The following is an 11,284-nucleotide window of genomic DNA, read 5'->3' on the forward strand; positions in this document are numbered from 1 at the left end:
AAGGAGGAAAAAAAATAAAAGACTAATAATTATAATGTTAATAATGATAATAGTAATAATAAAACTCGCTCGATGATTTCATCCTCAAATTATGGAGAAAAAAAATGTGAAAGTGCGGAGAGGTTTTGGGAGAAAAATCCATCTGAAATAAATTTCACGTCCGCGGAAAAAAAAGAAGAACGTGGAGCAGCAGCAGCAGCAGCAGCAGCAGCAGCAGCTCACGGTGGGCGCACATCCACCCATGTGTGTGTCAGTGAGAAGGTGCTTTCCTCCTCATCACACACCATCCGGAGTCTGTGCTGTCAGCTGAACGCGCCGCACACTTTCCTCCACATCCTCCAAATCCACGTCGGTGGGAAAAAGTGCTGAATTTCTACTACCTTTGAACGCTCATTAGCACCTCATAATGACTTTACTAATTAGGATGACATGGTTATTAACAGGACGCGCTGTCTTGACAGTCACCAGCACTCCTCCTCGTGCCTAAATATGCCGACCTTGCGGCTCTGAGAGCACATCCACAAAGATAGATGCCATCCGTGACACCGCAGCCGCTCATCAGGACGCATTCACGGCCCTGATCCTCCACGTTTAGTTTTTTTTTTTTTTTTTTTCCTTTCCCCCAAATTAAAAATTTTTAAATTCAGAATCACAAAATTTGACCAATTTAAAATACGGCAACAGTTGAGGCTTTCAAAGTGTCCCAGATGACAGAAGTTTGAGAGAGTGAATAAACAGAAGTGACACGAGGAAAAGAAAGGAGACATGGAGAACTGGTCCTACCATCGTGCTGGAGCTGCTGCACAGCCACTGTGGATTGTTGCCTTTTAGTTAGATTTTGCCAAATTGTTTAGAGCTCATCATTTATTTTTCCCTCTTTTTTTTTTAATTTTCCACCTCCTCAGCCTCTCCCGCCTCAGCTCGGATGTTTCATATAAGAAAGTTTACAGCACGGCCTTGAAGCACATGCATGTTTTTTTTTTTGTTTTTTTTCTTCCTCCTCCGTTTTTTAAAGAGCTTATTCTAGAATTGAACTCAATTCAGTGGCTGGCTTGAACTGTCTAGATAAAGAAACAACTCCCTGATTGGTGAGGCGCCGGAGCCGGTCAGGATGTGAGCCAATGGCAGCGGAGGAAGGTGGAGGGAGTGGGGAGGGGGGGGAAGGAAAAGGCGTCGAGTGTTTATTATAAAGGAGAAAATATTAATTCCCCCTCGCCGTGGGCCGTGACGTCAGTATAGGAAGTCATTGTAGAGCAACACTGGAGCGATTAGCAGCAAAAAGGGGGAGCCTGATGTCGAGGAGTCAGCCCTATGTATATCTCTCCATACGCCTCAACTTTTAACACAAAGTTCAATATCCAAACACAAAAAGCGACGTGGACTACGCAGACCCACACTTTGCTTTTGCGCATTTTCCCTGAATGTAACATCCTGGAGCACCTGCGCCGCTTGTAAACGTGGATTTTGTTTCTTTCTTGGGTTTTTATTTGTCAACTCTTTTTTCATTTTTTTTTCCTCCTCTAACTCAGAGTTAATTTTGTTGACTTCGGAGAGGAGAAGCATCTCACTGTTGTTATGAAGGCTCCATCTCTCCTTTCTTAACATGGAAGGATCCAGCGGGTCGAGTTTTGGGATAGACACTATTTTATCCAGCGCCTCTAACTCTGGTAACCCCGTGCTAATGAACGGAGATTTTCGGCTCGGCGACAGCAGGACAGCGGATTTCAGGAGCCAGGCAACCCCGTCACCATGCTCGGAGATAGACACTGTGGGAACAGCCCCCTCGTCCCCCATCTCGGTCACCATGGAGCACGGCGCCGATGCGCATCTGGTCCAGGACAGCCTTCAGCATCACCACCATCACCACAACCAGCCGCAGAGTTTGCCGCTGTCGCCTCAGCAGCAGCCGCTCGCCGGGGCCGGCTGCGCCCCGAGGACTGCCACCTCCTCGTTTCTAATCAAAGACATTTTAGGCGACAGTAAACCGCTGGCAGCCTGCGCACCTTACAGCACCAGTGTATCCTCCCCCCATCACACGCCAAAACCAGAAAGTGCCACGGCTCCGGACGGCTTCAGGCCCAAGTTGGAACAAGACGAAAACAGAAGCAAGTTGGACAAAAGAGACGACATTCAGAGTGAAATGAAATGCAACGGTAAGAGCGCAGGAAATGTCTTTTTCTGTCGGCAGGACAAACAGGCTCCTTCCTGTGGTTGTTTCGTTTTAATAGAATAGACGGCAAATTAAATGATCATGGGCTACATGAAATGTAGCCAATAAAAACAACTAGAGAGCAAGGATGGGTTAAACAGAATTAAATTACCAGCCTATAATAATAAGAATAATAATAATAAGAAGAAGAATGATAATAATAATAATAATAATCATGTTTTACTGTCTGATTCTTTGTCTTGGCTGCAGCCTTCTTTATTAGTCTAATAGATGTGAAAACAGATGTAAGCCTGGTGATGTTCCCCGTGCGCGGGGCCTCCCTAGTGGGTCAATTAGAGAGATTATTGTTCTTCCTAGAGGGGGGATCACGGTGCACTGAAAAACAGCTACAAATAGAGATGGATTGACATATTGATTTCTCGTTTTCTGAAGGAAAAGAAGCAACAAAAAAAAAAAAAAAAAAAAAAAAAAAACTTCAGGTGACAAATGCACACAAATGTCTTGTATTGCTGAGTGCACCCTGACTCTGAGCGAGAATTTACACAAGTTTGGGGGGGGGGGGAGAGTTTGACTGGAGGCACGAGGCGCTCTGGGTTGTTTTACGGGTTTCTAAAGGAAGCTTTAGTCCCATTTTCTGGACAGTAAGCGAAGACGTTTGCAGGCAGGCCTCGTCGCCGCTGGTAAAGTCTAACTCCTCCGCCTTGCTCTGTGTTCAGGGACTAAAGAAGAAGGCGACCGGGAGATCTCCAGTAGCAGAGACAGTCCACCGATGCGCACGAAAAAGCCTCGCAAAGCACGGACAGCCTTTACCGACCACCAGCTCAACCAGCTGGAGCGGAGCTTTGAGCGACAAAAATACCTCAGCGTGCAGGACCGCATGGACCTGGCCGCGGCTCTCAACCTGACAGACACACAAGTCAAGACCTGGTACCAAAACAGACGGTAGGCGACCGCATCCGCTCCACACACACACACACACACACACACACACACACACACACACACACACACACACACACACACGGTGCAAAGCTGAGTGAGTGGTCCGAGGCCGCGGCGTTAGTAGGATGCTCCGTCATTTTCACATGATGTTTCCTTTTATTGGAGAAGAAGCTCTGAGCAGATGAAGCTGAGCTGGTCCGTTATTCTGTGTGTGTGTGTGTGTGTGTGTGTGTGTGTGTGTCAGGCCTGTTTACTGGCTTCACTGTCCTCCACGCAAACACAAGCGTGACCACACAGAGCGTGCAAAAAAAATTCAGTGAAATGGTCCTCGTGCTCACTACTGAGGGTCTGGTGAATTACAGAAAAATGCCCCCCAAAATAAAATAATCATGGATTCTGAGAAAAGCCCAAATGATCAGATGCAGCGGACACACTTCACCCTGACATGACCACACTGTCAATAACATTCCTGTCTGTCAGGATGGATTTTACAGAAAGAAAAAAAAAATGGACACATTTTTTTTGTGGAAGTGTAATTTTTAGTTTTTGTGTGTGTGTTCAGGTGATTTGCTTGTCTGCACGTGTGTCTGTTGGTTAACAGCGTCACCAGCTGCTTTTAAAGTGATGCTTTAAATTCGATCCAAACATTTTAATCTCTGCACATATTTCACTTTTGGAAGTGGCACCAATTAATTTTTTTTTCTTTATATTGTTAATGCGCTCTGCTGTGAGTTCATAAAATAACTTCCCTTAAACTCCTGTAACTTTTACATGGTGACTCTCCGAGGCAAAGTTTGATTTGAGGAGTTTATTATAGAGCCGATGTTTGCTGTGCCTGTGAAGGTGTGAGAAAAGTAGGCTTTGATAAGTTTGGACCAAAGCATATCATGGAGGACCTCAGACTAGTGTCTTGATATTTCCTTTTTTTTTTTTTTTGCCTAATTAAACCTTAACCATAAATTGGTGCCTGCAATAATTAGGCCTCTGCGTGCCAATTAAGGGGGCGTTTGGGGAATTATCCAGAGAGCGAACTGATTAAATAATTCATCTGTTGTATTTTGATCTGATTTCCAGGACGAAGTGGAAGAGGCAAACGGCGGTCGGATTAGAGCTCCTGGCTGAAGCAGGAAACTACTCGGCCTTACAGAGAATGTTCCCGTCGCCCTATTTCTACCACCCGAGCCTGCTGGGCACCGTGGACAGCACGACGGCAGCCGCGGCGGCCGCAGCCATGTACAGCAGCATGTACCGGACTCCTTCCGCGCCGCATCCAGGCCTCCAGAGACCTCTTGTCCCGAGGGTGCTCATTCATGGCCTTGGGCCGGGGGGGCAACCGGCGCTAAACCCCCTGTCTAACCCCATGCCCGGCACACCGCACCCGCGGTAAAACACGAAATAAGACGAGAAAAGACGATGACCAGAAAACCTGGTTGAACACGTGATGTGAGTAACTGCATCGGAACCACATTGCAGGACTTTTTCCCCCCCCCCCCCTCCCCCCTCCCCAAAAAGACACATTTAAAGACATTTTACAGAAGTAAAGGAGGTATTTAATATAGGCCCAAATAGCCTCAGCCCAGTCCTAAAGACTCTGCGTCCGGGCCGGGACAGACCACAAGGACGGCTCATGTCTGATTGTTTGTTTGTTTGTCTTTTGTACAAATACACTTACATTAGCAAATAAACTTATAAAGTTTATTAGATGGAGAAGAACGGAATGAATAAAGAAGTAATGATACTAATTGAATTGCAGACGCTTCTATTGAAACTTGAGTTCAAATTTTCATTTTATTTATTTTTTTTGACGCAAACTTTCATGCGAGGAAAAAAAAAAGCTGCTAAAAAAAAAACAACCTGGAGGTTATTAATTTATCAGTTGCACAGTATTGATTATAAAACGGATATTGGAATGTCACGGTTGTCTAAATAGTTTCGTAGCACTTAAATCTAATTTGGTCATCTCTTTTAATAATGAAAATGAGTATTCTGTGGCTCTTATTTATTAAGAGAAAATGAATACAATAATTCAGTGTATGCAGCCTGTATTTTATTTGACTTTTTAACCACTTCTATTTACAATGGTGTCCAGCCCACATCACCGCCTCTTTTCTTTCTTTCTTTCTTTTTTTTTTTTTGTTTTTTTTGTTTTTAAAAAACTGACATAATTTTTATGACATAAATGGATCAACGTGAATAATTTGTCACAGGAGCATATGGTGTTTAAATCGGAAGAAACTTAATTTAGTTACTAAGTAGTGCTCACCGACTGGGGCTCAGTGTCCACGCCTTCACGTGTATGTTTACCAGCACATATACATATGGATGCGCAGCAGCTGATTGGTGGTGGGATGAATGGTTTTGATGAGTCGGGTATACTGGGAATGTGGCCTTGGCTTAGCAGCTGTTCCCTGGGAGCACAGCAGACAATAAGCCTGAATTTCTCAGCGTGAGCGACCAGGCGCAGGATCATGAGGAGAAGCCTGCACGGGAAAGAAAAAAAAAAAAAAAAAAAAAAAGCTGCTGGTGATCTGCTCATTCTTAATAACCAGCAGCAGTTAGTGAACTTGTTTCTGGAAGTTTTTCCAGCGAAAATAATCTCCAGTGACCCTCCTGCACATCCTGGTGTCTTTCAGTGCCACACTCACTTTTGCACCACTCTTACATCATTTGCATTTTTGCGTCATGCTGCTTTGGCACCTTTCTAAAACCAGATTGAGATGTGTTTTGCACTGATGTTGCGCTGTGAACAAACCGTGTCCGCCTTTTTTTTTTTCTTTTTTTTTTTTGCTGGGATTCTCAGCGTGTCTGCTTCAGGAGCAACAGTAAACAAATACCGTCTGAAAGTAAACGCCACCAGAATCCATAGGTTTGATTTAGCGCGCAGCCCGGAGTGCAGGGCGGGGAGGCGCTGCGTGTGAATTAGCGCCTCGGGGCCCGTTTGTTTGGGTTTCTTTCCTGTGAACCCTTCGCTTATTACAGTGAGCCGAATTGACCTCTGCTGCTCTATAAAACACGAGGAACGCACGCAAAGGTTCAGCAGTGACGCGCATTTCTTTCTTCTTTATTCTACCTTTTAATTCGCTCTTTAGACAAACCACTTTGAGAGGAGAGTTTTTGCTTTTTTTGTTTCGTTGCTGATATTTTCATTGCAACAGTGCTGCATTTTAATGCTCTTCTGGAATTTCCAAAAAAAAAACCAAACCAAAAGTCCACACACACACACACACACACACACATACACTGTGGCACTGTGTCCCTGCAGCAGCAAACACAGGCTTAAGTTTAGCTGCTTCTTAATACTTTGAACACGTGTTAACGTCGCCTGTTTAAGCCGTCTGCTTGTCAGTCTCTGCATGGACACACACCTCTCTCCCTCTCTCAGTCCGCTGTCTGCAGCCCTCTGCGCGCACGGACAGCGCCTTTAAGGACACGCTGGACCCATTGCGTGCGTGCGTGCGTGCGCTTTTTTCCCCATTTAAGCAAATCGCCAGGGCCGGAGTTATTATTGGCTCGAGTGTTCACTGCGCAATTATGGCGCGCTCCTCATACAGTAGCGTTCAGAGTAATTAGGCTAAATACAATATCCATCCGCATTAAATCTCAGGGTTTGTGGATAATAGAGCGAACCCACATCAGGCTGCAGAAGAAGCGTTTGGAGAGAGAGAGAGATGTTGGAGGATAAATCTCTCCCTTCTTGGCCTTGTAAGCAATTGGAAATGATTGCGAAAACAGCTCTGGCCTATATCGCCAGTGTTGGAAAATATTAGCCTACCATATTGACCCTGCAGCTTCTGCCCATTACTGCAGTATAGTGCCGACGCATGTTGTTCATATGCATGACTTCTACAGCATTATTTATTTATTGCACTCTGCGGGTGGGAGGGGTGGGGGTGTCGGCGGTTGTGCGGGCTGTTCCAATTCATTAATAATAACCTAAGCCATACAGCAGCGCTGAATTAATAGGCTGCAGCCATCTCATGCTATACCTGCTAATTTTGCGCGTTGCTATAATCAGATTTCTGTATGATTTAATTTTTTTTATTATTATTTGTAGTAACTCCGCAAACGCATGGCTCAAAACAAAGCAGCTTTCAGTCAGTTTAAAGTGGGCCATGGTGAGTGTGAGTGGAGCTGGCAGCACGAGGCTGGCTGGCACCCTCTGCGTCTGTTATGGCCTCGGTCAATGATGTATGAGTGGGAAATTATTATTATTAATATTATTATTATTATTATTATTATAATTACTATTTATGCTCGCCGAAGTTTAAATCAGTGACAGAAGTCAAAATGCGAGAATATATTTAACCAAAAAAATCTAAACACAATATATGAACACTTTTAGAAAAATGTCCTGATCGAACATGAAATTATATCATTATTATTATTATTATTATTATTATTATTATTATTATTATTATTATGTGGACTACGACTCCCTGTGAATTCGCTGCTGAGGCCAAACGGAGTTTTGGGGAGGATGAGCAATACTTGAGAAAACACAATCACTGGTGGAAAAAAGGGCAGCAGACTTGAATAAAGAGGATTAGGCTTTTCTTTTACATGGCGCATATTATCCAGAACAGATGGGCTTTAGAGAGTCGTTTTCTTCTTCTTCTTGCCTCGAGGAACCTTGTTGGGCACTTTAATTGCCACTTTTTCCAACTGATGTAATGGTGGGATATCTTTTTCATTACAATAATGAGGTAACACTTGCTCTCCTTGGCCTCTCATTATCACATCTCCTACATCACTCACTAAACACAAATTTAACCCCACCCCCTCCACCCAAAAATCTTCCCTAAGTTCTCCTATACATCTTGTACACTAACTGTTATCAGCAGCTGCTGTCTGCCGTCCCCCTGCCCCAGCACTCCTTTTCATTAGGAGCCTGCAGGACAATTTAAAGCTCTGCATAATAATAGTTTAACCTGCAGCGTTGACGAGGCAGATCACAGTTTAAAATAGTAAATGATAGCTGCTGTTGGAGAAATGCATCAGATGGTCACATTGGGGGTTTTAGATGCTGTGCTGCTTTTTTGCTACTAAAACATGCATTCATCAAGTTAGTGTGTGGACTCATCACTGGCCAAAACACATAAGAAGCCAACCTTAGAGAAACTGGAGCTACATGGTCAGCCTTGATAGATCCTCAGCGGACACTTCTTTGACTATTTTCCCAATCATCAGCACTCTTTGGAAAAAAAAAAAAAAAAAAAAAAAAAACTATCTGAGGGTGTGCTTCCAATTTTCCAATGTTTAAACCCTAAACATACTGTACCGCCTCTAGCTGCAAGGGGTGCAGCCGGTTGCACATATTAGAAGCGATGGTTGAAAATAAATGGGCTGCAAACTGTATTGTCATGGTGTCATCCGAACAGCATGGATGTCTTTGTGTGCAACTCGTTCAATTAATTTAGCAAGAGACAGAAACACTTTAAGGGAGGGGAAGAGTCCAATCTTTTAGCATTAATTAGCATTCATTTCACCATTAATGTAAATGCTTAAACATTTACAGGTTTGATGCAATATCACACTTGCTCATGGGGGCATTATGGATCATAAGAAGCATGCTTTTTTTAAGGCACAGCCTACGCTGACATTATGCAGGTTAAGCATTTAATTGTTTGTATGGTTACTATTTCCTAAGTTATTAATACTGAACCTGTTAAGGCTCATTAGAATAAATGATCTTTTCCTAACAACTTCTAAGTAGGTATTGTGCTAAAATAGACCAAGAAAATAATTCTAACTTCAGATCTCTTGTCTTGTTTTTTCCATAGATTGATGATATCAAATTAACTGGAGGTTCATTTTTAATTTACTAATTATTATGATGGTGTGTAATTCTGAGATGTGAGGAAATCCTTAACAATGGGTTTTTATCTACAAGTTATTTTGGTATCTAAGATACTTTAAGTGCACCCAGGTCAGAACTCTGCAACTGACAGACATAAAAACAATTATCAAAGCCTGTTAATCACAGTCTCCCTCATGTGCACAGGGTTACCGTTTTCTCTGATCTGGCAACACGTTACCTCTGGTCCCTCTATGCTGATATAACAAATTAGTGACAGGAAGTATTTGTGATTTTTTTTTGTTTTTTTTAAGTGCTTCATGGCCTTCCCGAACTACAAATGCCTCTAAAGTTTGGTTGTTAAGAGCACTGAGTAACCAGTGAACGGACTTGTTGACACGAAGGCTGTAAGCCATCCACTTGTCATCTCACAAACACCCACCTCACGGCAGAGCCCAGACTAGCGTGGACATCTGCGGCAGTCCTGCTGAATGATGCCGTGTAGCTGCGACATATCATAGTTTAAATGGCCTCATCATTTCAGCAAATCCAGCCAGTTTCCCTCTCTCTTTTTGTCAAGTGACAGGACAGCTGATGGCAGAGAAGCTCCGCTACCTTTCAAGTTTCAACCAGACGCCATCACATGCGACCGCACAACCAAGAAGAAAAAAGTCTGTCAGCAGTGATGTCAAAAGCTTCAATTTTTACAGAGCAATTAGGGGTTTCATCACAGCGGAGTGATGTCAGGATTCATTACGGCTCAGCAACAGCTAATTGCTTCAAGGTTAAAGTAACAGATCTGACGGCATTATATTTTAAGTGACAGACTCAAATTCTGGTGGTGTTTCACAGAGCACAGTGCTGACATTAAGGGAGTGTGCTCGGGAGGATGGGGGCTGAGAAGCAATTGAAATTACTGCACATTAGGATTGGGACTGGTTAGAGCACCAGTAAGTCTCTTAGGAACATACAGACGGGCACATAAGGTTTGGGTCTACCTCTGTAAGGGGAAAGCAAAGGACAGTGTAACATGCACTTTGCAAACATCCCTTCGCATACTCCTTTATGTCTGAACTCACATGGGTATAAAGTACCAACCCAATACGTGAAACTAATAGAAAATCTAATTTGTGTTAGGACTTTGCTCAGCAACGTTTCCTGCAGCAGTGGTTCCCATCCTGCTTTGCTTTTGACCCCTTACAATGAAGCTTTATCTCTGTGTGACCACTCTTCTGTGCGGTTTCCGTCTCCCAGACTCGCTCGTTTGAAAAGATTTTTAATGCTTGAAAGGTTAAAGCAACTCTATTTTGCATTTAGCATCTCGTGACTAGTTGCTTTTACAGCATTATACTTGCAGTAACTAAATTTTTTGGCCTTTTTTTTGGTCAAAAATATTTGCACATCCAGCAGACATGGAGTAACATTAGCATTCATCTGGAGTTGGGTTTACAAGGGTGCCTGAGGAATGTAAGTCCAATATTCTCTCTCTTTTGGCTTTGTGTTTGGTCTCCACCAACTCCCGAAGGAGGTTCTAAATGCTAGCCATTGACTTTGTCTGGTCAATTGGCAGCTGGCATACAGGCATGAATTTGTTTCACTGAAAACAGCAGATCAAACAGTGGTCAGAACAACGCTATGAGAACGGTGAGTCTGAACCCAAACAGTTAAGCTGTGGGTCTGACAACTGCAGCAATGAGCTGGAAGTCGCTATAATACTGTAGAAAAGTGAGGGGAACTGCAGCAAACGCATGTGGGGTCATCACTATCAACCCCTTTCACAAGTAGTCATAATTATGTGATCCACTGTTAATATAAAATATTGTTTCTGGCCACTTTAAGACTTTAATGGCAACAGTGATCATAAGCAGTGCAGCGCTGCGGCTTTAGTCTGGGCACCATTGTATTTAGACCTTTTCAGAACTTAATGACCCAATTTAAGAGAGAAATCGAATGTATTTGAGCAAAATGAATTATAGATTGGTGCATCCACACCAGCGAGCCGCTGGAGTCATTTCTTTCAAATGAGCAGTTGTTTACCCTTGGCTTTTTCCCCCTTTTAAAGTAGAATACCTGATCCTTTGAACTGATTGTTTGTTTAACCGCTGCTGGGAATCAAGAATCCCCGAGGTCTGAGTAAGTGTTGATCTAAGGTTGGATTTGAAATAGCCTAATGAGGAACTCTTTGGATAATTAGTGATAGCTGGAATGCTTGTGGATAATTTGAGTGCTTTGCCACCCTGTATGAGCAAGACGACGGGGAGGAGGGCGGATGATGAAAGAACAGAAAGATCAGGGTTAATGAAAATTAGCATGTCAAGTTAGTCCTTACCTCTGTGTTTTTTTCTTTTCTTTTCTTTTTTTTTTATCTTTTGTTCTTC

General features: G+C 43.2%; 1 protein-coding gene across 1 annotated transcript; it reads left to right on the plus strand.

Annotated features, from left to right (window-relative positions):
* The first annotated feature begins 1,603 nt into the window (after positions 1-1,603).
* barhl2 (BarH-like homeobox 2) lies at positions 1,604-4,499 on the plus strand. The gene is made up of 3 exons (XM_070832785.1): positions 1,604-2,153; positions 2,887-3,112; positions 4,187-4,499. Exons 1-3 carry the CDS (start codon positions 1,604-1,606, stop codon positions 4,497-4,499), a joined length of 1,089 nt encoding a protein of 362 aa, XP_070688886.1.
* The last annotated feature ends 6,785 nt before the right edge of the window (positions 4,500-11,284 follow it).

Source organism: Pempheris klunzingeri, chromosome 6 (genome assembly GCF_042242105.1).
Source record: "Pempheris klunzingeri isolate RE-2024b chromosome 6, fPemKlu1.hap1, whole genome shotgun sequence".
In the NCBI taxonomy this organism is placed as follows: domain Eukaryota; kingdom Metazoa; phylum Chordata; class Actinopteri; order Acropomatiformes; family Pempheridae; genus Pempheris; species Pempheris klunzingeri.